General features: G+C 41.3%; 1 protein-coding gene across 2 annotated transcripts in view; it reads right to left on the reverse strand.

Moving 5' to 3' along the window:
- The window catches only part of cyfip1 (cytoplasmic FMR1 interacting protein 1), a 206499-nt gene that overhangs the window by 131588 nt on the left and 48656 nt on the right, over positions 1-26255 (reverse strand). For both annotated transcript variants that reach the window (XM_080197622.1, XM_080197621.1), the window contains exons 6-13: positions 24326-24507; positions 22225-22321; positions 16990-17118; positions 14443-14547; positions 10017-10108; positions 8454-8571; positions 3327-3449; positions 1792-1917 (exon numbers count right to left, since the gene is read on the reverse strand). In XM_080197622.1, coding sequence (XP_080053748.1) covers positions 1792-1917; positions 3327-3449; positions 8454-8571; positions 10017-10108; positions 14443-14547; positions 16990-17118; positions 22225-22321; positions 24326-24507 — 972 coding nt within the window. The remainder of the gene's footprint in view (positions 1-1791; positions 1918-3326; positions 3450-8453; positions 8572-10016; positions 10109-14442; positions 14548-16989; positions 17119-22224; positions 22322-24325; positions 24508-26255) is intronic.

Consider the following 26255-nt stretch of genomic DNA (forward strand, 5'->3'; position numbering starts at 1 on the left):
TGGCGGATGGAGTTTAATGCGGAGAAGTGTGAGGTGATTCACTTTGGTAGGAATAACAGATGTGTCGAGTATAGGGCTAACGGGAGGACTTTGAATAGTGTGGATGAACAGAGGGATCTAGGTGTATGTGTACATAGATCCCTGAAAGTTGGGAATCAAGTAGATAAGGTTAAGAAGGCATACGGTGTCTTAGCGTTTATTGGTAGGGGGATTGAATTTAGGAGTCGCAGCGTCATGTTGCAACTGTATACAACTCTGGTGCGGCCGCACTTGGAGTACTGTGTGCAGTTCTGGTCCCCACATTACAGGAAGGATGTGGAGGCTTTGGAGAGGGTACAGAGGAGGTTTACCAGGATGTTGCCTGGTATGGAGGGGAGGTCCTATGAGGAGAGACTGAGGGATTTGGGGTTGTTTTCGCTAGAAAGAAGGCGGCTAAGAGGGGATCTTATTGAAACGTATAAGATGATTAGAGGTTTAGATAGGGTGGATAGTGATAGTCTTTTTCCTCGGATGGAGAAAGCTAGCACGAGGGGGCATGGCTTTAAATTAAGGGGGGGGGTAGTTATAGGACGGATGTCAGGGGTAGGTTCTTTACCCAGAGGGTGGTGAGAGATTGGAATGCCCTGCCTGCTGCAGTTGTAAATGCGCCTAGTTTGGGGGCGTTTAAGAGATCCGTGGATAGGTTTATGAATGAAAAGGGATTGGTTTAGATTAGTGGGTCATTGTTTTTTAACTGGTCGGTGCAACATCGTGGGCCGAAGGGCCTGTTCTGCGCTGTAATGTTCTGTGTTCTATAGATTGCTCTTGTACATAGTGCCTTAGATTATGGCTGCTCTGTAGTCCCAACGGGGCTGAACAATCACACACACAGGTATGTAGCCAAGTGGAAAAACAGTGCAGAGTTATAATGGGGAAGCAGTGAGCATGGCACAAGTGTTGGAATGACTTCAGCCAAGCTTGCTACAGTACAAATTACCTGATGGCCTTGTGGAGTCTGTGGACCATGTCTATATTCTGTGTTATAGAGTGCACACCCTTTTTGGTTTTCTCAAACACCTTTTACTGATGTTTTGTTTGCACTTCAGTCCCATGCATCCTAATCTACGGGCACCTGGTGCGGACAGGAGCAGGTCGGGATGCCGACCTCCTCATGAATCTGCTCCTGGGTTTGGCGAGATGTACCATCAACAGGTCCACGCAGCAGGCGATCAACGGGGTCGTCCATCCTGACTACCTGCCCCTCTACCGCGGCTACATTCGTGGCCAGGTGTCACTGGAGAGGGAGCATGCGGTGTCTACGGGCACAGTTGATACCTTGCGCCCCTGCCGGGCACTGCAGGGACTGACTGACCCCGACAATCACATTTTAAGTTAATGTTTTAAGTTTCATTTCAACTTTGGTTTTTGTTTGGGCCGTTCCCCCGTCCTTTTTGGGGGGTTGACCCTTTTAATTTGTCCCTAAGTTAATTTGCATACCTAACAAGTAAACAAACTCAAAAGAGGTACCTGATGAATCCTAATTGATGGTTAACTCAGGAAGCCTCATGCTCCCTATTTAAACAAGTGTGTCAGACTCCTAGCCTGCATTTCAGCAGGGAGCAACTGGAGAGCTGTCCGTGTGCAGATGTATAGTGTAAATCAAGTAACTTGGTGACGGGACTTTCACCTCCGTGGAATTATTACAAGTGTTCTGATATAACAGAACCTGTTATATCAGAAATTCTGGACTTCATTACAGGAAGAAAACTTTCAAAATAAATAAGTTAAAATATGAATTCTTATTTGTCCCACCTCGACAAGTGCAAACTTTTCTTCACTTGTGTAATTGTATCTTGTCGCTCTCTCATACTCCTCTGCGTTATCTGGGCAATCTTTATTGGAATATTTATCAGTGGGATGCACAAGTTTCCAAGAATACTGTAAAATTATAGAACAAAAATGAGACAAAGAACAGACTGAAAGCTAATCACTAACTTTAAACAAAAGCAAAATACTAACGATGCTGGAAATCTGAAATAAAGACAGAAAATGGTGAAATATTGTGAAATATTCAGCTAGTCAGCGAGCTCATTCTCTCCAAGTACAGTAACCATCTAGAACTGTAATGTAATTCAGTCTCCGATTGTAAGGAGGAGTGGTAAGCATCCTTAAGTGTTGTTTTAAATATGATTGTGTGTACTATATGTTCAATTAATCTATGGATGTTTCATTCTCAATGTTTCAAAAACCTGATTGATTTTGGAGGATTAAACAGGGGTAACTTAAGACAGATTGATCATCTAGGGGAGAAGATCATAACTAGAGCTCATTAATATATGATTATAACCAAGAAATCCAACAGGGAATTTAGAAAAAACTTCACTGCACAAAGATGAGAATATCGAACTCACGAGCACAGGGAGTGGTTAAAATGCATAGTATAAATGTATTTAAGAAAAACTAGGCAAGCATATTAGGGAGAAAAACTTTCATGGACTGGTTAGGCCAAATGGCCTGTTTCTATGCTGCATGTCTTACATATGTAACACCCTTTTTCAAGATGGTGTCACCATAATTAAATGGTTACTGCAAAATCTGCACTGCTTTATAGAAAGGAACAGTTTGTGTCCTAAGAAACTTTCAGAAAGATTTCAAAATGAACTAAGACAGCAGAATTTCTAAAGCACAAATTTTATACATCTATTTGGACAAAGGCACGGCTTGATTTGGTTTTCAGTAGCAAATCAGATGAGGGATTGAAGCAGATTGTGAATGGGTACTTTGGAAAGAGGAACTACACGGGGACAGCATGGTGGCTAGAACTGCTGCCTCACAGCGCCAAGGATCTGGGCTCAATTCTGGCCTCGAGTCTCTGTGTGGAGTTTGCACATTCTCCCCATGTCTGCATGGGTTTCTTCTGGGTGCTCGGGTTTCCTCCCATAGTCCAAAGATGTGCAGGTTAGGTTGATTCGCCATGCTAAATTGACCCTAGTGTCAGGGGGATTAGCAGGATAAATGTATAGCATTATGGTTATAGGGTCTGGGTGGGATTGTGGTCAGTGCAGACTCAATGGGTCAAGTGGCCTCCTTCTACACTGTAGGGATTCTTTGATTCTATGAATCACAACATAATAATGTTTATCATCAAACTAGAAAGGGAAATAGTACACAACTTGAATGCAGTCTGGATAGGGCAGATTTTAGGAAGATCAGGATCAAGCTAGCAGAGGTGATTTGAAGGATAAATTAGCACACCAAACTTTCGAGCATTAATGTTCTATTTTGAAAAAAAGAGATAGTATTTCCACTTTAAGCAGTAATAATTTCTTCTCCTTTGGCTCTCTTACCACTTCCATAACATGAGCACTCCACTGGGACAGCAGCTGCATTCCTTGTAAAGCCAGTTCAGACAGCTTCTGGTATTCAGCATCAGTTTTTTGAGCTTCTTGTCGACCTGACCCTGTCACCACCTGCAAGAGTTGAATTAAAGGAAAGGAAAGGAAAAAGCCTATTTGTCAGAGAACTCACAACGTAGCAGTATAAATCACTGAAAGGTGCTTATGGTCAAATACAGCACTGCATTCACATACGCTCCCAATTTAACTAAACAATCATTCTCTTAATCCCAAGTCACTGAAGTGCCTGATGGGTACTTCATGATAGCATTTTCCCAACATGGTTCCCTCCCATCAGTGCTCTAGCCTGGTGACCTAAAAGTTAATTTAGTAGTCACAAGTAAGGCTTACATTAGCATTGCAAAGAACTTACTGTGAAATTCCCCTAGTCGCCACATTCTAGCACTTGTTCAGGTCAATGCACCTAGCCAGCATGCCTTTCAGACTGGGGAGGAAACCAATGCTGACATGGAGGGAAGGTGCAAACTACACACAGACAGTGATCCAAGCCAGGAATCGAACCTGGGTCCCTGGCGCTGTGAGGCAGCAGTGCTAACTACTGTGCCACCATGTCACCCACTCAGTCACAAACAACAAATTTTGCCCAGTAACAAAGATAATGATATTAAAGTTGCATCTCTCACTATTTCTTTACATATACTTAATAACCGAGGGTCATAATTTAACATGAGTAGACAAGATTTTCATCTCCTTCCAAAGCTGCCTTATTCATATGATGGGTATTATGCTGGTTTATTTCCACATACAATATTCAACATATTAAGACAAAAGGGCTGCAGGGAAGAGCCTAGGAACTACAACCTAGTGAGCCTCACAACCGTGGTGGATAAGTTGTTGGAAGATATTTTGAGAGACAGAATCTATAAGCATTTAGAGACACATGGACTGATTAGGGACAGTCAGCATGGCTTTGTGAGTCAAAAATCATGTCTCACAAATTTGATTGAGTTTTTTGGAGGGGTAACCAAGAATATAGATGAAGGCAGTGCAGTTGATGTTGTCTACATGGACTTGAGCAATAATGCTCTATTTTAAATAGAAGGCCTTTGACCAGGTACTGCATGGTAGGTTGCTGCATAAGGATAAATTTCACAGGATCCAGGATGAGTGGCTAAATGGATACAAAATTGGCTTGATGATAGGAGCCAGAGAGTGGTTGTCCAGGATTGTTTTTCAAATTGGAGGCCTGTGACCAGCAGTGTGCCACAGGGATCAGTGTTGAGTCCACTGTTATTTGGCATTTATATCAATGATTTGGATGAGAATCATTGGTATGATTAGTAAGTTTGCAGATGGCACTAAGATTGGTGGCATAGTGAAGGAGGTTATCTCGGATTGCAACGGATCTTGATCGGCTGACGAATGGCAGATGGAGTTTAATTTAGCTAAATGCAAGGTGATGCATTTGGTAGATTGAACCAGGGCAGGACTTGGTTAAGGGTAGGATGTTGGGGTGAGTTACAGAACAAATAGATCTAGGAGGTACAGGTTCATTGCTTCTTAAAATTGGAGTCACAGGTGGACAGAGTGGTGAAGAAGGCATTCGGCATGCTTGGTTGCACTGGTCAGAACACTGAATACTGGAGTTGGAATGTCTTGTTGAAATTGTACAAGACATTGTTAAGGCCACACTTGGAATATTATGTACAGTTCTGGTCACCCTATAATAGAAAGGATATTATTGAACTAGAAAGAGTGCACAAAAGATTTACTAGGATGCTCCCTGGACTTGATTTGAATTATAAGGAGGGGCTGGATACATTGGGACTGTTTTCTCTCTGGAGCATAGAAGGCTGAGGGGTGATCTTATAAAGATCTACAAAATAATAAGGAGCATAGATCAGCTAGATAGTCAATATCTTTTCCCAAAGGTAGGAGAGTCTAAAACTAGACAGCATAGGTTTAAGGTGAGAGGGGAGAGATACAAAAGTGTCCAGAGGGGCAATTTTTTCACACAGAGGGTGGTGAGTGTCTGGAACAAGCTGCCAGAGGTAGTAGGAGAGACAGGTACAATTTTGTCTTTTAAAAAGCATTTAGACAGTTACATGGAGCAAGATAGGTATAAAGAGATATGGGCCACATGCGAGTAATTGGGACTAGCTTAGGGATTTCAAAGAAAGGGTGGCATGGATAAGTTGGGCCAAAGGACCTGTTTCCATGCTGTAAATCTCTGTGACTCCATAACGTGCAATACAACAATATTTTTGGCATTAACATGTCTACAGCATATTAAGCTTCAATTTGTGGACAAGTAATTTTATCTCTAGCTAAATTATTGATAGCTACAAAGACGACGTTGTTCTAATTTTCCTTTACTTATGGAGATTTAAAATAACTAAAGGCTCAAAAAGAGAAAACACCTAATCAAATGGATATTTATTTGACCAAACTGGTTTTTAAGTTGTAGAATTATGGCATTCATTGAGAACATGACTGAATGCAGTGGAGGCCCTACTTAATTAGGAAGTGGTGTCCCAATATTCATGAAAGGTAATAAACTGAAGTCTTAACATGGATTTCATTAAATTGGTTGCTATTGCAGTTATTAACAGCCAACTCTAGGATTATCTGTTTGATAAATCTTTGCGGTCAGAAGCCATTATTGCCTCTGAAAGCAAATAGCTCACCAAACTAACTTCTATCGTTTTCTTCAGCTGGGTTGTAGTAAATATTATGACTAGCTGTGTCTGGAATTTCACAGAACTCTGGATAAAAGGGTGAAAGGTCGCTACATAAAACTCATATCAGTGAGAATTTAAGATGAAACACTGAACTGGTTGAAAGAATGGGAACAGCTGGCACTTGCTGGTGGAACGACACCAAAGCAGTGACAGTGAAGTACTTTAAGAACATAAGAACATAAGAAAGAGCAGGAGTAGGCAATCTAGCCCCTCGAGCCTGCCCCGCCATTCAATAATCTGAAGTGAAATAAGCTGATCTGAAGTGGCTCAGTTCCACTTTCCCGCCCTCTCCCCATAACCCTTAATTCCCTTGCCTACCAAAAACTTATCAACCCGCGTCTTAAATACATTTAGCGAGGTAGCTTCCACCACTTCAACGGGCAGAGAATTCCAGAGATTCACCACCCTTTGAGTGAAGAAGTTCCTCCTCAACTCTGTTCTAAACTGCCCCCCTTATCTTGAGGCTGTGCCCTCTAGTCCTGCTGTCCTTTGAGCGGGAAGAACCTCTCCACCTCTACCCTATCCATCCCTTTCATCATCTTATACGTCTCAACAAGATCCCCCCTCATCCTTCTAAACTCTAACGAGTACAAGCCCAGTCTATTCAGCCTCTCTTCATAGCTCAACCCCCTCAACTCCGGTGTCAGCCTAGTGAACCTCCTCTGCACTCCCTCCAAGGCCAAAATATCCTTGCGTAAGTGCGGCGACCAAAACTGCACACAGTACTCCAGCTGCGGCCTCACCAGTGCCCTGTACAGTTGCAGCAAGACCTCCCTACTTTTATATTCAATCCCCCTCGTTATGAAGGCCAGCATCCCATTTGCCTTCCTGACCACCTGCTGCACCTGTAGGCTGGGTTTTTGCAACTCATGCACAAGGACCCCCAGGTCCCTCTGCACCGTAGCATGCTGCAGCTTTTCGCCCTGTTAGTAGTAGTCCTTCCTACTATTATTCTTTATTGCTGGGACATCTGGCATTTCTACTTTATATCAATGACATGGACTTAAAAACTCCAAACAAAAGCTACAGATGTTTCCAATTCCAAAATGAGGGAAGGAAGGAAGGAAGGAAAGAAAGAAAGAAAGAAAAAAGGAGGCTGCAAATATTGGCACAATATCTGGGACCACCTAACAGGCACACTCCCAAAGGTATGACACCTGACTTCCAAGAAATATTATTTAATACAGACAACAGAAGTAATATATCAATATGGTAAAAACGCAGATAAATAAATCACATGGAATCCTCAATCAGAACTTTTGTTAGACCAGTGTGCCCAAGCCAGAAAAAAATCTGATTTCACAGACCTTTAACAATCCTCTGAGATCACAACTTGAAATTCCAAGCTCTTAACTTCTTACCACCTTTAATTTAAAATGTTTTACTTCTATAGAGGATTCAGAATGCAGCTTTCCATTCCTTTACCATTGTTGAATTATGATGATCAATCACCAGTATGAAATCTAGGTTGCTGTAGTGGCATCCTGTCTCTCTTTCCCTCCATCTTAGGGAGGAGATAGAGACAACAGTTCATAACAAATATGTTCTTACCACACACAAATTTTGATCTGATTTCTCTTGTCACATGTGTTAACTAACCTACAATGAAAAGTATTGTTTCTTGCGCTCTATACAGACATAATATACCATTCATAGAGAAGGAAACGAGGGAGTGCAGAATGTAGTATTACATTCATAGCTAGGGTGTAGAGAAAGATCAACTTAATGCAAGGTAAGTCCATTCAAAAGTCTGACAGCGGCAGGGAAGAAGCTGTTCTTGAGTTGGTTGGTACATGATCTCAGACTTTTGTATCCTTTTCCCAACGGAAGAAGGTGGAAGAGAGAATGTCTGGAGTGCATGGGTCCTTAATTATGCTGGCTGCTTTGCCAGGGCATGGAGAAGCACAGACAGAGTCAATGGATGGGAGACTGATTTGAGAGATAGATTGGGCTACATTCACGACTTTTTGTAGTTCCTTGTGGCCTTGGGCAGAGCAGGAGCCATACCAAGCTGTGATACAACCAGAAAGAATGCTTTCTACGGTGCATCTGTGAAAGTTGGTGAGAGTCGTAGTTGACAAATTTCCTTAGTCTTTTGAGAAAGTAGAGGCGTTGGTGGGCTTTCTTAATTACAGTGTCAGCATGAAGGGATCAGAATAGGTTGCTAGTGATCTGGACATCTAAAAACTTGACGTTCTCGAACCCTTCTAATTCTACAAGCGTGGCGCTTGCAATAAATACGGCTTTATGTTCTGCTTTGTTTCCCATCTGTACATTACACATGCTTTCTTCCTCCCAAAAATAGTTGTTTCTTCTGGAAAAAGATGTTTACATCAAAATAAAGCATTCCTCAACTTGGGAATTAAATTTCACATACCTCACTGTTGCTATAGCGAGCCAGCTCAGAGATGAAGCGCATGTGGTCTTCTCGGATCTGAATCATCTGTTCAACAATGTTGTACTGGGGACTACTGCTGGAAGATGTGGAGGCCCACCTTAAGCAAGAACACAGACACAATTAAGGGAAAAACAAAAGACATAAAACTGCTTAATTGAGCAAAAACGTTAATTCAGCCCAAGGTTAACAGTTATTAGAATCTTGAATGAATGGTCCTGCTTCCAATGTAACATATTTGAAAGCAGCTCTCTAATTTACTTCTCAAATAGTTCAGCCTCCCTTATTTTTAACTTTTAGATTACAAAAAGATTTGTGGGTGGCATGGTGGTGCAGTGGGTCGCACTGCTGCATCAGCTCCAGGGACCCAGGTTCAATTCTGATCCGTGTGAAGTTTGCATGTTCTCCCCAATCTACATGGGTTTTCCCAGGTGCTCCGGTTTCCTCCCACAGTGCAAAGGCATCAGGTTAAGTGGGTTGGTCACAGTAATTTGCCCCTCAGTTTGTCTGAGTGTGTGCCCTGTGATGGACCAACATCCTGTCCTGGGTGTATCCTGATGGACACATGTCCAATGTCCATTAGGATAGGCTTTGACTCCCCGCGACCCTGAATTAGGGCAAGTGGTTAGTGAAAATAAATTATTACAAAATTAGTTGGATATTGGAACGATTTTCTTCTCGTTAAGTACTCCCTGAAAGTGCAGTGTGGTGCTTTAAGAAAACTCTACACAAAATTATTTTACATATTCTGCAGTATTAATGCAAGATTTTTTACGTTATGGAGATTTATTACACAATATATGTGTGCTTCAATTTGAAATTCAAAATAACTGAAATTATTTGACTTAATACCCATGTTCAAACAAGAATTCAACAGTGAAAAATAATTTATCAGTTACAGAAGATAATGGGCCAATCCATCAAGCCCATTGCTTCTATAAACTATGTACAAAGTTACCCATTTATTGAGGGAAATTTTTGGTTAAACACTACCTCATTCTTAAAAGGCGCTCAGGCCAAAATGATTGATAGCCATCAATTTTCACATCTCAACTATGCAATCCAGGACACCTCCGCCATCATGTGGAAAATTAAGATTGCTGAGATTGTTAAGTTTTCTTTACCTCGTTGAATTGGAATTTAGCACTGGGGAATGTACTACAACCGAGTGTCAACATCAAGAACTCCTAGGCAAGTCCATCACACCCAGATTCAAAATTAAGTCATTCTAGTCAGTTACAATCCATTTCAGCCAGAATCTGTGTCCATGTGCACAAGCAAAGCAACACCCCCAAACCCATTAGCAATTACATTTCGACTGCCTAATCAGGTGACAAAGAAATGGGCTAGATCACTTGACCAAACTTCCTAATTTTGGTAGCTAAATATAACACACTGTATGAGGACAAGTTATAAATAAACCTAAGCTAACTATCCTTTCATCTGCAACAGAAATGCTGGTTGCATTTACTTCTACAACAGTTTGCACTGAGTAGGCATTGGTATGTTTATATCTTCACCAGCTAAATGGTTCTGGATACTTACCTTGATTTGTTTTCCTCATAATGAGCACTTGTCTTGATGTATCTGGCCAATTCGATCTGCATGTCACCAAATAATGGCACCACCTGCAATTGCTGCAAAATATTTCAAATAAAATATTTGAAGGAAGCCTTTCTGGACATACTCAGATAATGCACACGTTGCAACTCAAGCATTTCATTTCAGGATGAAGTCAAAGTTGTTTTCACTACTCTAGTCACTCTCAATCGTCACAAAACTGCTTTTGGGCACTTCGCAAGTTTTATTTGCTCTTGATCACTAGCTTTACAAAGAAATTCTGGGTATAGTCATTCAGTGCCAAGGCCAATCAATCATTGCTTATTTGCGAGTCTTCACAAAAGCACAACCGGCCTTGCCCATCCTGCAAAGTCCTCCTTTATAACAACTGGGACTGGTGCCAAAATCAAGATAGCTTCCCTCAGACTAGTCAGGTGACAGCCTGACATCTGCTGTCCTCTCAACTGACGAATCAGTACTCCTCCATGTTGAATACCAACTGGAAGATGCAGCAATAAAGACAAGGGCAGAGTGTACTGTGGGTGAGGGACTTCAATGACCATCAGTAAGAGTGTCTCAGTAGCATCATTACTGACCAAGCTGGATAAGTCCTAAAGGATGTAGGTGCTAGTCTGGATCTGTGGCAGCTGGTGAGGGAACCTATAAGAGTGAAACCCCAATTTGATCTTTTGCTCACCAATCTGCCTATTACAGATGCACACAGTCCTTGTGAAGACAAAAATCATGTCGTCATATTTAAGATACCCTCCATCGTGTCATGTAGCACTACCACTATGCTAAACTGAATAAATTTCAAACAGACCAAGTAAAAACTCGGCATCCATCAGCAACAGAACTGTGTCCAACTAGAGTCTGGAGTCTCATGGCCAGCATCTGCCCTAATCTACCATCAACAAGTCAGGGGATCAACCCTGGTTCAATGAAGATTGAATGAGGGTAGGCCAGAAGCAGCACCAGACACATCTGATGAAGCTACAATACAGATCTATTTAAATGCCAACTAGCAGAACCAGCATGTAATAGTTACTCAACAACCAACTGATCAGATCTCAGCTCTGCAGTCCTGTCAACTCTGTTGTGAATGATAGCAGACAATTAAACAACTAACAGGAGGAGGCGGCTCCACAAATATCCCTTTCCCTCAATTATGGAGCAGCTCAGCACCTCAGTGTGAAAGACAAGGCCAAAGCATTTGCAACCACCTCAGCAAGAAATGCAAGGAGGATGACCATCAGCATCACAGACACTAAACTTCAGCCAACCCAACTTACTCATTCTGATTTCAAGAAACAGCAAACAGCTGTTTGACAGCATTCCAGCAGTAATACTGAAGACGTGCTCTAAAAATAGCCATACTCTAGCCAAGTTGTCCCAGTACTGGCATCTGCCTGACAATGTGGAAAATTACCCAGGTATATCCTGATCACAAAAAGCAGGACAAAGCAGGCCAATTACCACTCCATTAGTCTACACTTATCAGCAAAATGATGGAAGGTGTCAGCGGCAGTGTTATTAAATAACTCTTCACAATTAGTTTGATTCACTCACAGTCACTGATATTATCCTTAGCAGCTTCATCAATGGCTTTCCCTCCATCATACGATCGGATGTGGAGATGCTCATTGATGATTCCACGGTGTTCAGCACTATTCACGACTCCTCAGATAATGAAGCAGTCTGTGCTCACTTGCAGCGAAACCCAGACAACATTTTGGCTCAAGTGGTGAGGAACACATCCATACGTGCCAGGCAATGACCATCTCCAACATGAGAGAATTAACCATCTCCCCTTGACATTCAATGACATCGCCATTGCTGAATCCGCCACTACCAACATGCCAGGGGTTACCATTGACCAGAAATTGCCTCCAAGAGCAGCTCAGAGCTGGAAATTCTGCAGCAAGTAACTTGCCTCTTGACTACCCATGTACAAGGCATGGTGAAATATGTAATGGAATATTCTCCACTTGCCTGGATGAGTGCAGCTCCAGCAACTTGCAAGAAAGTCAACATGTCCAGAATTAAGTCAGCAACCCATCAATCACACAGAGTGGCAGCAGTGTGTACCATCTTCAAAATGCACTGCACCAACTGAACAAGGTTCCTTCAACAGCACCCCACAATGCCTACCATCTGGAAGGACAAAGGCATCAGATGTATAGGACCACCACTGCCTTCAAGTTCCTCTCCAAGCCACGCACCAGACAAAACTTGGAAATATATTGCCATTCCATCACCTTTGCTGGATCAAGATCTTGGAACTCCCTCCCTAACAGCACTGTGGACCACATGGACTGCAGCAGTTCAAGATGACTCACCAATATCTTCTCAAGGGCAATTAAAGATTAAGCAATGAATGCTCACTTATAGCCAGCAATGCCCATATTCTGTTAAAGAATAAAAACTAGTAACATAAGCGATATGCTACCATTCCCTTCTAATATTGTTATACAGAAGATACAGCTTTTTCTTTATTACCCTTGTTTCCAATAAAGTCAGCAGAGACACAGTTAAATTAGAAGTTATGTGCTAGCAATGCAGCAAGTAAAAAAAAAAACTATATTATGAATCAGTTTTATGTTCAGAACTATTTTTTGTTGCATTTTTGTTGTTTTGACAGTTCAAGCAATAATAAGAACATAAGAACATAAGAAATAGGAGCAGGAGTAGGCCATCTAGCCCTTCGAGCCTGCCCCGCCATTCAATAAGATCATGGCTGATCTGTCGTGGCTCAGTTCCACTTTCCCGCCCTCTCCCCATAACCCTTAATCCCTTCTCTTATCAAAAACCCATCAACCCGCTTCTTAAAAATATTTAGCGAGGCAGCCTCCACCACTTCAACGGGCAGAGTTATTTGCAAGTACATTTTTGGACTGAATCAAACCACTTTAAGAGGTCCAGGGGTATTTATTTATTGACTAGGCACTTCCAAGCCCTCAGAATTCTTTCAGCTACCCTCCAAGATTCTTATGCAAAGTTTAAAGGAGATGTACGAGGCATTTTTTTTTAAACAGAGGGTGGCAAGTGCCTGCAACTCGCCACCAAGGAAGGTAGTGAAAGCAGCTCTGATATTGACTTTTAAGAGGCATCTTGACAAATACTTGAATAGGATGGGAATGGATGGATATAGTCCCCAGAAGGGTGGGGGGTTTTAGTTCAGTCAAGCAGCATGGTCGGTGCAGTCTTGGAGGGCCAAAGGACCCGATCCTGTGCTATAATTTTTTGTTCGTTATTCAGCACCTTAACTTATTCACACTATTACATAGCCTTCTCATCTCCCACCAAATATCCAAACTTTATTTTAAGGTGTTGTCAAACAATTAACCATCCTTTCAAAGAACAGGCTCCCCATCAGTGCTCAACTCTCAAACAATTCAGCTAACTACACTGAATAAGGCCCATCAAAATGAGCCTTTTGAAAAGAACATCATACAGCATTGTGATCACCCGTGTATATGAAAAACAAAATTCTGCATTTAGGCTTTCGCACCAGGGACATAAAAATACCACTTGCGTGCATTTTGTACCAGTGCAAAAAGCAGGGAGAAAATAATCAGCAAAGCATCACATACCACATGACTGGCAACTGAAAGCAGCCTTTTATAAATCAATTTCCCATAGGTAACCAATGTACAATTTCAAAAGCCTTGTTTTGCCCAAGCAACCACATGTCAATTTTGAGAGACAGCTGCCCTTACTGCAGTTGTCTCTGACTGCACATTGTACTACCTATTGAGACTGAAAGTCAAACCGATAGAGAAAACATAGTGGTTAACCAACTGGGAAGAACCGAGAGATAAATACAGAACTAAGTTTTTTCATTCAAAACATATTGATTTTATACCACTTATGGTTTATTGCCATCTTTCAAAACAATGGCCATGTTTTCCAGTATAATAATGCAGAGGGGGAAGTGTCAAACATTTCTCTTTTTTAAAAAAATGCTGACTCTAAGCACTAGTATTTTTACTGCATGATCCAACTGCTGTGTTTTATGTCTCCCTCCAACACATCATAGATATAAAATCATCTCACCAACAGCTTCCTTTATTCCACCACACTGTGGAACCCATTTTGAACAAGATTAAGTGAACAGTGTGCAACTGACACAAATGCATGTCAATATTTTCCTCTTCGTGTTTAACGTAAAATATTTTGATTTGCTGAACAACAACTAGCTTTTAAGGATTCTAAAAGTTGAATCTAAAACATGCAAGGCAGAAGGAAAAAAATGAAGACTAATTCTGAATAATGAAGTACAATACAGATAAATACAAAAAATTGACAGTACACGAATAAAAACACATACATGAAACAGTGATCCGACTAAGGCAAAAAAAACTCTTGCTGCCCACATTAGTTCAAGAGGAAATAACGTGCACCTACTCACCTTAAAAAATTTGTCAATCTTGTTCAAGTTTATTCTTTTCTTGGTATCCAGCTTGTATATATTGCTTACTGTTCCATCCATGAGATATAGTCCAAAGCCCATCACCTACAAGAAGTTCCCATTTTATTTTAACCTTCCAAGTAAAATACAATATCATCTTGAAAACGTATATTCAAAAACCAGTAAAACAGTTTCTAGCATATTCTATTTGTAGGCGAAGTGTAACACTGGTTTTGTGTTATACAGCCTTTGTCCTGATCTCCGTCAAGGTGTCTGACATATTCTTTCAAGCAAAAGCAGAACTTAGTCTTAGCAAAGTGGGAGTGAATGTATACCCACATACAGAACATTAAAAAGAATTTGGAAAATGCCCAAATTAATCAACATTCAATTATGGTGAAGACAAAAACAAAATACTACAAATATTGGAAATCTTAAATAGGAAAGAAAATTGCTGGAAAAACGCAATGGGTCGGAAAGAAACAGAGTTAACACTTTTAGTCAATGATCTTTCATCAAAACTAATCTGAAATGTTTCTCTCCATTCAAGTTATAGCGCTAATTTGGCACTGACACAAAAATGTGGGCCAGCCACCTCTTCTGCCTTATATCATAAAATATAGGCAGACTTCTAGCAGTATGCTCTAATTCAGTTGTACGGCTCTCGTGTTGCAGGGAAGACATGAAATGTCAAGCGTACAAATTGCTCTCTCCAGGCATTATCAGCCTATTAAACAGTAACACTTAATCCATGACAGAATGCACTGAAAATGCAAGTGTGGCATTATCACTGTGAAAATCTATTTTTAAAGTGTTAACATTCAAATGCAGTACTTGTTATTCCCACTTGTACTACTTAAACATTGTTCAGTGCGAAGTCCTCCACTATTAATCTGCACTGGCAGTGAAATTTGCCATCCAATACAAATGCAGAGACTAGGCATTGTAATAAAAAAAGTTATGTAATTTCTACTTCTACGCAAGTCTAACAGTAAAAGAGCTGGAATTTTAACCTCCCTGCACAAGACCCCTAGGTTTTAACTCCAAAATACAATTTCCAAAGAGTTCACACGCATTGAAACGGTCAACCTATTATTTCCACTTGAACACAGCAACTCCTTCACTCACTTGAACCAGCATTTCAATATGTGGAAAAAAATTACTCCCACAGCTTCCACCACCCTAACTTAAGACAAACGTTGGCTATTTCTTTTTATTAATTCACAGTATGTGGACAGCAATTTTTGTCATTGAAAATGTGGTGGTCACCTGCCCTGCAAGTCCTTAGGGTTGATTACATTTTTTCCTACAACCAAGTGTCTTGCTAAGCCATTTCAGAGAGCAGTTAAGGGTCAACCACATTTTTGCGCACACATTAATCCTCCAAGCATGTACAACACCAAGCAGAAAATTCAATTCTCATGAAGTATTTCTTTCCCCTTCCAATCTTAGCCAGGGCCCAAGACTGCAGGAATCATTGAAAAATCTAACTTCAACAAAGTTAAAAGTAGTGCCCAAACATTTGTTTGATACAGTCACACCAACCCATCCCCAACCCCAAAATAGACTGGAAAGTTCTAATTGAAGAGTGGCATGGAGCAACACCTTGCACAAGTCTTGCCGCACCATCATTGCCTATCACCAGGCAAAATCTCATACGACAGAAAGCAGCAAAACCCCATTCTCTCCTCAAAATCCCCATCTGCAAGAACTAATTACCACAATTTACCAGATATTAAACACCTTCGAGTACAAATCCCACTCCTCCCCAAACAAACAAAACAAAAATCAAGTCTCTCACCCCTCAGAGTTTGAAATTGTGACCTGGGAGCCAGTCCCACCCTCACTTGCTCAGCCAGTAACTAAGGGCTGGCAACACACTATTCCACTCATCCCAGGAGCAAGGCCTGGCACAATCTATACCTGTGCCTGGCACAAATCTATACTGGAATTTTCTTTGTCCAAATAAACCCATCCCTTCACCCCCCACCGCTCTTTTTTCTACACAACATCCACCCAAACTCCAGTCTCTAAGCTTGCTTCTCCTGAATCCTGCACTTGACTTCAACTCCCCACATACATCACTAAACAATTAGCTCATGGCAATTACATGTGTATGCAGGTTCAAAGTCAGGGTCAGACCTCCTTCATAGGGGCACAGAAATGCCCCAGTAATGTAAATCCTGCACACAGTAACAAAACTATTAGCATCTTCAAGTTGATGGATATCTATTGTGTTACTTCCCAATGTAACTCCCTAAGGAAAAGCATTTTCATTACATGGGTATATTATGTTTCCTGTCTGTAAGTTTATATTTCTTCCTACAATAGAGACTACAATACTAAGCATCATTTTCAAGTTATCCTAATGTACTGCTATAGCTCTACACAAGCAGCAGTAAAACAAAGCTAAAACAAATAATCATAAATCTACTCAATTACAATGCAAGTCTCTAGAACTGAACAAACGTTGCACAGATTTAATTCCAGTAGGATACATTTCAGGGATACAAACTATGCATTATTTTAGAAAGCAAAAATATATACCTTGAGCAGCATGTGTTTCTCACCAGGAGTAAGGTACATTCTGTTCTCATAATAATCAACGCAAATATTTACAATGTCAGCAAGAAGTTCTTCATAGCCTGAAATGACTTCAAGTTGTTGCTGCAGCGACTGTAAAGAGAACAGCTCATTTGTAAGAAATATATTTATTGCACAAAACAGTTTGTTGTTCAGGTAGAAGGTGACTTTTTCTATGATGCAACTGCAGCTCTTTAGCACCCAATGTAAATGCACATTCTTTCAGTGTGAACTGTGGCATGAAGTATCAGCAAATTACTCCACCATAAGGAGGGGGGAGGGGCGGGGGGAGAGAGACAGGGAGAGAAAGGACAGGTCACCGGATAGCATTCAAGGTAGGAATTCTCACTGACCATTCCTCCTCTTTATCTGACAGTAGTGGAGCCATTTTAGCACCCTCAGATACTTCGGCTAAAAACAGCTACGGTTGAATATGAGGTCTTCCCGGTTGGCAACACAGGACAATATGCAGAAGCCAACTGAGACAGAAGCAATTTATGATCATTTCTATGTTTGAGTAAAAGGATTTAATTTCTACCAAGATAAAGCTGAACAACATAACACACATACCCCTTCACTTCCAATGTGCAGAACTCATTTTTACCAGGTGCTCTGTTAGTCCACTTTATTTTCATTGCCTATTCATTTTTATCTTTTAGTGACAATATGGCATAATTAGAATTGAGCTGAAACAAAAGATTGTGGGTTGTGCTCCCACAATTGAAGGTGATTACATTAACCAGAGTCTAGACTGACAATTTAGTGGAGATACTGAGCGAGAGCTGATGCAATGCCCTTCGGATAATTTTAACTCAAAGGTACATTAATGCTTTCAGATGAATTTGACAGATCAAATGGCATAACTTCAAAATGTAAGTGTGTTCTGGCAAATGTTTTTCCCTCAGCAAAAACCAACAAACAACAGAGAAACAGATCCTTTTTCTCAATTCTGTTTGCAGGCTGCTGCCATAATTGTCAGAGAATGGCTACTCTGTTCCAAACATATTCATGATGTGAAATGCTGCAAGAAGGCACTACTAACAACAGAAGTGTTACTTTTCACAGTTCCTGCTTTCAATTTTCCTTTTTCTATAAATTTACTTCACTTTGACTATGTGTAGAACTTGATTTCTCACTCCACACTTGTCTCATTCATCAGCTCACAAACAACTTATTGTAGATATTGTGCCTTTAAATGAACAAAATCCCAAGACACGTCACAGCAGCATTACAAAATAAAACATGACACACAGCCATATGACGGGATATTAGGCCAGACAGCCAAAAGCTTAATCAAAAGGTAGGTTTTAAGGCATGTCTTAAAGGAAGAAAGCAAGTTGAGGCATAAGAACATAAGAAATAGGAGGAGTAGGCCAACCAGCCCTTCGTGCCTGCCCCGCCATTCAATAAGATCTTGGCTGATCTGTCGTGTCTCAGTTCCAAATTCCCGCCCTCTCCCCATAACCCTTAATCCCCTCTCTTATCAAAAACCCATCAACCCGCGTTTTAAAAATATTTAGCGAGGTAGCCTCTACCACTTCAACGGGCAGAGAATTCCAGAGATTCACCACCCTTTGAGTGAAGAAATTCCTCCACAACCCTGTTCTAAACCACCCCCCCTTTATCTTGAGGCTGTGCCCCCTACTCCTACTATCCTTTCTGAGCGGGAAGAGTCTCTCCACCTCTATCCTATCCACCCCATTCATCATCTTATACGTCTCAATGAGATCTCCCCTCATTCTTCTAAACTCTAACGAGTACAAGCCTAATTTATTCAGCCTCTCCTCATAGCCCAACCCCCTCAACTCCGGCATCAGCCTAGTAAACCTCCTCGGCACTCCCTCCAAGGCCAAAATATCCTTGCGTAAGTACGGCGCCCAAAACTGCACACAGTACTCCAGCTGCGGCCTCACCAATGCCCTATACAGCTGCAGCAAGACCTCCCTACTTTTATATTCAATCCCCCTCGTGATGAAGGCCAGCATCCCATTCGCCTTCCTGACCACCTGCTGCACCTGCAAGCTGGGTTTTTGCGACTCATGCACAAGGACCCCGAGGTCCCTCTGCACCGTCGCCTGCTGCAGTTTTTCTCCACGTAAGTAATAATCCTTCCTACCATTATTCCTACCAAAGTGGACCACCTCGCACTTGCCAACATTAAATTCCATTTGCCATTTCCTGGCCCATTCGCCCAGCCTATCTAGATCCTTCTGCAGACTCTCCCCACCCTCCGCACAATTTGCCTTTCCACCAATTTTGGTGTCATCAGCAAATTTCGACACCCTACACTCGGTTCCCTCCTCCAGATCATCTATATAAATGGTAAATAGCTGAGGCCCCAGCACCGACCCCTGGGGCACTCCACTAGTCACCATCTGCCAATCCGAATAGCACCCATTGACCCCCACTCTCTGCCTCCTATTTGACAACCAGTCCTCTATCCACGCTAACACCCTACCCCCAACTCCATGCCCCCTGACCTTCTGCAACAACCTCTTGTGAGGTACCTTGTCAAACGCCTTCTGAAAATCAAGACAGACCACATCCACCGGCTCTCCTCTATCCACTGTCCTAGACACATCCTCATAGAACTCCAGTAAATTTGTCAGACACGACTTCCCTTTAACGAAACCGTGCTGCGTCTGCTCTATCAAGCAGTTCCCCTCAAGATGCCTCGCTATTTCCTCCTTGATGACGGATTCTAACATTTTACCTACAACAGACGTTAAACTAACAGGCCTATAATTCCCCGCCTTTTGCCTGGCACCCTTCTTAAACAACGGCGTAACATTAGCCGTTTTCCAATCTTTCAGCACTTCCCCGGAATCCAGCGACGTCTGGAAAATAACCACCAAGGCATCCACTATCACCTCCGCCATTTCTTTCAGGACCCTCGGATGCATTCCATCCGGTCCTGGGGACTTGTCCACAATCAGCCCCTCCAGTCTGTCAAGCACCACCTCTCTAGTAACAGTAATGTCATCGAGACCCTCCAGTCCTACCACCATTCCATCTCTAACACCTTGCATGGCAAGGTGTAGGGAGGGAATTACAGAGCTTTGGACCAAGGCAGCTAAAGATAAGGCCATCATAAAGCAATTTTAACTCGGGATTCAGAAGGGGTGCCAAAGAGGCCATAACAGTGCAGATATCTCGTTGTGGGGCTGAAGACTAGAGAGATAGAGAGAGACAAGACCATAAGAACATAAGAAATAGGAGCAGGAGTAGGCCATCTGGCCCTTCGAGCCTGCCCCGCCATTCAATAAGATCATGGCTGATCTGTCGTGGCTCAGTTCCACTTTCCGGCCCTCTCCCCATAACCCTTAATCCCCTCTCTTATCAAAAACCCATCAACCCGCTTCTTGAAAATATTTAGTGAGGCAGCCTCCACCACTTCAACGGGTAGAGAATTCCAGAGATTCACCACCCTTTGAGTGAAGAAGTTCCTCCTCAACTCCGTTCTAAAACGCCCCCCCTTTATCTTGAGGCTGTGCCCCCTAGTCCTACTATCTTTTTTGAGCGGGAAGAGTCTCTCCACCTCTATCCTATCCATCCCATTCATCATCTTATACGTCTCAATGAGATCTCCCCTCATTCTTCTAAACTCCAACGAGTACAAGCCTAGTTCATTCAGCCTCTCCTCATAGCTCAACCCCCTCAACTCCGGTATCAGCCTAGTAAACCTCCTCTGCACTCCCTCCAAGGCCAAAATATCTTTGCGCAGGTGCGGCGCCCAAAACTGCACACAGTACTCCAGCTGCGGCCTCACCAATGCCCTATACAGCTGCAGCAAGACCTCCCTACTTTTATATTCAATCCCCTTCGCTATGAAGGCCAGCATCCCATTTGCCTTCCTGACCACCTGCTGCACCTGCAAGCTGGGTTTTTGCGACTCATGCACAAGGACCCCGAGGTCCCTCTGCACCGTCGCCTGCTGCAGTTTTTCGCCACGTAAGTAATAGTCCTTCCTACCATTCTTCCTTCCAAAGTGGACCACCTCACACTTGCCAACATTAAATTCCATTTGCCATTTCCTGGCCCATTCGCCCAGCCTATCTAGATCCTTCTGCAGACTCTCCACACCCTCCGCACAATTTGCCGTTCCCCCAATCTTGGTGTCATCCGCAAATTTCGACACCCTACACTCGGTTCCCTCCTCCAGATCATCTATATAAATGGTAAAAGCTGGAGGAATTCAACCAAAGAAGATTGTTAGGTCCATTCATTCGTTTGAATAGATGAAGGGACAGCACTGATGCGAGTTTTAAAATGCTTTTCTTTATTGAACAGAACTTAAAAGAATTAACACACAAGCTAATCTCAGGGTCAAGTATGACACCAAGATTGCAATCAGACTGGTTATTCTTAGACTTAATGCAAGGAGGTGTAGAGTCAGCAGCAAGAGAACAGAAATTAGAGCAGAGATTGAAAGCAATAGCTTCAGTCTTCCCAATAGTGGTGTCAAATTATAATAGACAAAAATACTCCTTCCATCAGATGGTCCAGTTGTGGATCCCAAACTTTTCCAGTGACAGAACCCTTTTGACCTCCCAAGAGTATTGAAGAAACTCCGAGAAAAATTCTTATTATATTGAAGAACTGAACCACAAAAAAATTATGACCGTTGTGTAATAGGTACAAACATATAAAAATAAACTTAATTTTCATTGCCTGTTCATTGTCTATGTCTCACATGTATATATTATAATAGAAGCTCTGCTTTTCAACAAATACTTCCAAGTCTCACCTTTTAGTTACTTTTAATGGGAGCACTCACACACACCCTCACCCACCTCACTCTCACAACCCTCAGCCCTTCTCCAACTCCTTCTGTCTCGGCTTTTCTCAGGAGCCATGGCCCCGGCTCTCGTCAGGACCTGCTGCCAAACTGACCACAGAACTCCTGCAGAACCCAGTTTGAATCAGTCAAAGACATAGTCCTGTCTGGAACAATCTTAAGTAACTTTAAATTTTATACGAAAAATAGGGACCATAAATGACAGACTAACACAATAACATTTTGCATTAAGTAAAGATGGCAAGTTTGCATTCAGATAAATTTTCAAATAGTTTGTACATTTGGTGCATGTACTGGTTAAAAAAAGTAGAAACAACTCAAAGGAATCCTTATTATTATCCTTTTGATAATTTAGTTTTGATAACTAAATTATCAAAACTGATTGCATAAAACACACGTACCTGAGTAATTTTGTTGTGGTTTGCAAGAAACATGGAGAGATTTTGTGACTCTTGTATAGATTGTGGGTCTGACATTTTACGAAGAAACTGAGCAGCTCTGAAATAGTTTAGATGTGGTGATTGATTCAGTAATTGCCACAGAGTATTATACAGGATAAAAAGTACAAAGTTAGTGTATATGCAGTTTAAGTTCTTTCACATTTAGCTAACCACTTAAAATAAATTAAAATTACCTTAGCATTATGGAGCAGAGCAATTATTAATATACAGTCACAGATATGATTAAAAATGAATGGTTAGTACTGCCCTCTGATGAAACTGATGTTTATTGCAATAATAAATTGCAATCTGTGTTAAAAAATAAGGCTTTTAACATAATGAAGATTTTCAATTCCATGCTCCTGTCTTTAGTTTGAACTGCAGATGGTACAGTGGAGATACGCCAACATGAAGCACTGTCCTCAAGTTCATCTATCTTTAGTCACAATTAGAGGTTTATGCATTATATACCAATGCCTTCAAGTGTTAACAGTGCAATGACAAAAGACATATTTAGTCACCAACACAAAAAAAATCACTTAGGATCCTTAAGTTTATGTATTCTCCACTAAAAGCCAGATACTACAGGTAGACCTGTAATTTATCCGAAACCATGCAAAACTATTTCACTCTTTAAAAAGGAAAATACTGCAGATGCTGGAAACGTGAAATAAAAACAGAAAACACTGGATATTCACAGCTCTGGCAGCACCTGTGAAGAGAAAGAGTTAACGTTTCAAGTCAGTGATGGAAGGTCTCAACCTGATACATCAACTCTGTCTCCACAAATGTTGGATGACCTGATTATTTCCTCTATTTTAAGTTCTTATTTTGCTCTTCAATTTATTATGGTTTCTGTAGGTAAAGGGAATCGATTAGTTACGTAAATGCAACTTTTAAATTTTCTAAGAACGTACTAAATGTAATAATGTTCATTAAATTTATGATATTTACAAGAAAATTAGGTTTCTCTTGCAATTTGAAAATTGCAAGATCAACCTCTTTCTTTCCCTTCTCAGAGGAAGGTAGATACTAGTCTCCTTAACCTGTGCAAGTATGGCACTGCTTAATTTGCCTGAGCACTGGGGAAGCAATGGCCTTATGGTGTTATCACTAGATATTAATCCAGAAGTTCAGTAATGTTCTGGGGACCCAGATTCGAATCAACAGTGAATGGTGGAATTCGAATTCAATGAAAAATATCTGGAATTAAGAACTTACTGATGACCATGAAACCATTGTCGATTGTTGGAAAAAAACCATCTAGTTCACTAATGTCCTTTAGGGAAGGAAATCTGCCGTCTTTACCTGGTCTGGCCTACATGTGACTCCAGAGTCACAGCAATGTGGTGGCCTCTCAATTGCTCTCCAAGGGATGGGCAATAAATGCTGGCCAGCCAGTGACACCCATATCCCATGAATGAATAAAAAAATTCCCATTCCCCTATCCAATCAGGAAATTCTACCTGATCGATGCACTTCTTGAAGCTTTAACTCCACTGCAAAATAAGTGACTAGATTAAAACTCAAAAGCTTCTATACCGATGTTGTTCGCTGTCAGAAAACTTGCAAGTCCTGATTTACTCAAGCAGTTACTGCAGTTAGTCAAAACTTGCAGCTCTTAAATATTACTAATGACTCCCGATAAACTTACACAATTCATTCATTTCTTGTGCTTCTAAAATATGTACCGATGTTACAACTTTTCAGTTAACATGGCATCCCTCAAAGTATTCCCCTTTCAAATTAAGTAAAATAATTAATACTAATTTCAGTAATAAGTCTCACAATACCAGATTAAAATCCAACAGGCTTATTTGGTGGCACGAGCTTTAGCAGCACTACTCCATCATCAGGTAAGTCACTCACCTGATAAAGGAGCAGCGCTCCAAAAGCTCATGCTACCAAATAAACCTGTTGGACTTTTACCTGGTGGTATTGAGAGACTTATTACTATGCCCACCCCAGTCCAACACTGGCATCTCCACATCATTACTAATTTCAGACCATTGGTTCCAACATACCACTACTTCAAAAGACAATCTACAAAATGGAGCCTCACCGTTTGTATGCGGAGTGGTCGTTCTTCACACTGCATTTCATGTTCTTCAACTCATCCAACACTGCAAACATGTTAATGAATTTTCCCAGTGTGAGAAGGTAAGCTTCTGAAACGAAGTCTCGTCTCCTCTCTGCATGACATAGTCTCTTCACCTCATTACAAAACCGATCAATTGCATTGCGCTGTTGAAAATAGTCAAATAAAATTAGGAGTGTAAATCAAGTTTGTGCACATATTCCAGCAACTTAAAAAAGCAAAACTAAACCTAATGGCAGTTAAACTTATACAATAACTTGCAGTTATCTAGTAACAAAAATTGTCCTAAAGGAATTCACAGGGGAAAATCAAAATTTTGCACTCAAGTCAGATATTAGGACAAGCGACGGTTAGAACAGAAACAGAAAATGCTGGAAAATCTCAGCAGGTCTGACAGCATCTGTGGAGAGAGAATAGAGACAACGTTTTGAGTTTCAGCTCTGAAGAACAGTCATCTAGACTCAAAATGTTGGCTTTATTCTCTCGCCACAGGTACTGTCAGAGCTGCTGAGATTTTCCACCATTTTCTGTTTTTGTTTCCGATTCCAGCATCTGCAATATTTTGTTTTTATACAGTTAGAACAGGTAGGTTTTAATGAGCAGCTTAAAGGAGAAGAAAGAGGAGTGAGGTATAGAAAGGGATATCTCGAGCCACAGGGGTTGTCACGAGGAAAGATTGGACGGCACGTATTCACTGGAGTTTAGAGGAACGAGGGGTGATTTTATTGAAACATAAAAGATCCGGAGGGACTTGTAAGGACTGTAACGATGTTTTCCCCTTGTGGGAGAGGCTAGAACTAGGGGAGATAATTTAAAAATAAGGCGTCTTCCATTTAAGATGGAAATGAGGAGAAATGTTTTTCTCAAGTGAGTGATGGATTTTTAAGGTTCAGCTTTAAAAAGCAGCCAGGAAGAGTGATGGGGTAGATCTCAAGAGTGATGTTTATTGAAGGAGAGAACAATGTCTTCTTCCCAAAGCCCATATGAAGAATATTCTATTCAAGTCCATCTGTAATTTAAATATCAGATGTACAGTCTGACAATACAGAGATGGTCATGGGAATAGGGAATTAGTGGACCAGTAATGCAATATGGAAGCTGATCCAATTCAGAGGGGCAACAATTAAATAGGAATAACGTGGAAAAGATGTTTGGTCTTGTTAGTGAACTAAATTAAAATTGGGCATTGCCCTTTTAGGATAGAGATGAGAAAAATTTCTTTCCCTCAAAAGGGCTGTGCAACCTTTGAACTTTCTGTCTCAGAAGGCACTGGGGGCCACGTCATTGAATATTTTTAAGGCAAAGATAGCTATATTTTTACTAGTCATAGGTAATGAGAGTAGAAGGGAATATGGAATTTGAAACTTGAAACACCAGCAGATCAGTCATGATATTACCGAATGGCATAGCAGGTTCATGGGGGCAAATGACCACCTCTTGAATTCAGAAACCCAATGAAAACTGTTCAACTTATCAAACAGTTGAGGAATTGAAGGAAGCAGCTTAGAATGAGGAACAAAATCTGCAAGTGAGCAGAACATTTGATGAAGTTTAATGGCAACAAATGTAAAGTCCTGCACAGTGAAAGGAAAATGAGCACTAGACAGACACCATGAATGTTGTTCAGATACCTGTAGTTGAAGCTGAAAAGGGTCCAAGAGACTTAATCCAATCAATAAAGAGCCAACAGTCAAAGTCAGCAGAATGCTTATCAATACAACCAAAACAACAATACAGTTTTCTGGTCAGGTTACACCTGTGACCAGTTTTGGAAGCATTTAAGCCCTGGAAACAAAGCAAGGCTGATCTTCAGTGTTAGAGGCGCAAGGTACAAAGAAATACTGGAGACATTTAGGTCCTTTCTTTTATTCTTTCATGGGATGTGGGTGTCACT

The sequence above is a fragment of the Carcharhinus amblyrhynchos genome, chromosome 10 (assembly GCF_965287045.1).
Source record: "Carcharhinus amblyrhynchos chromosome 10, sCarAmb.v2.hapA, whole genome shotgun sequence".
NCBI classification, from domain to species: domain Eukaryota; kingdom Metazoa; phylum Chordata; class Chondrichthyes; order Carcharhiniformes; family Carcharhinidae; genus Carcharhinus; species Carcharhinus amblyrhynchos.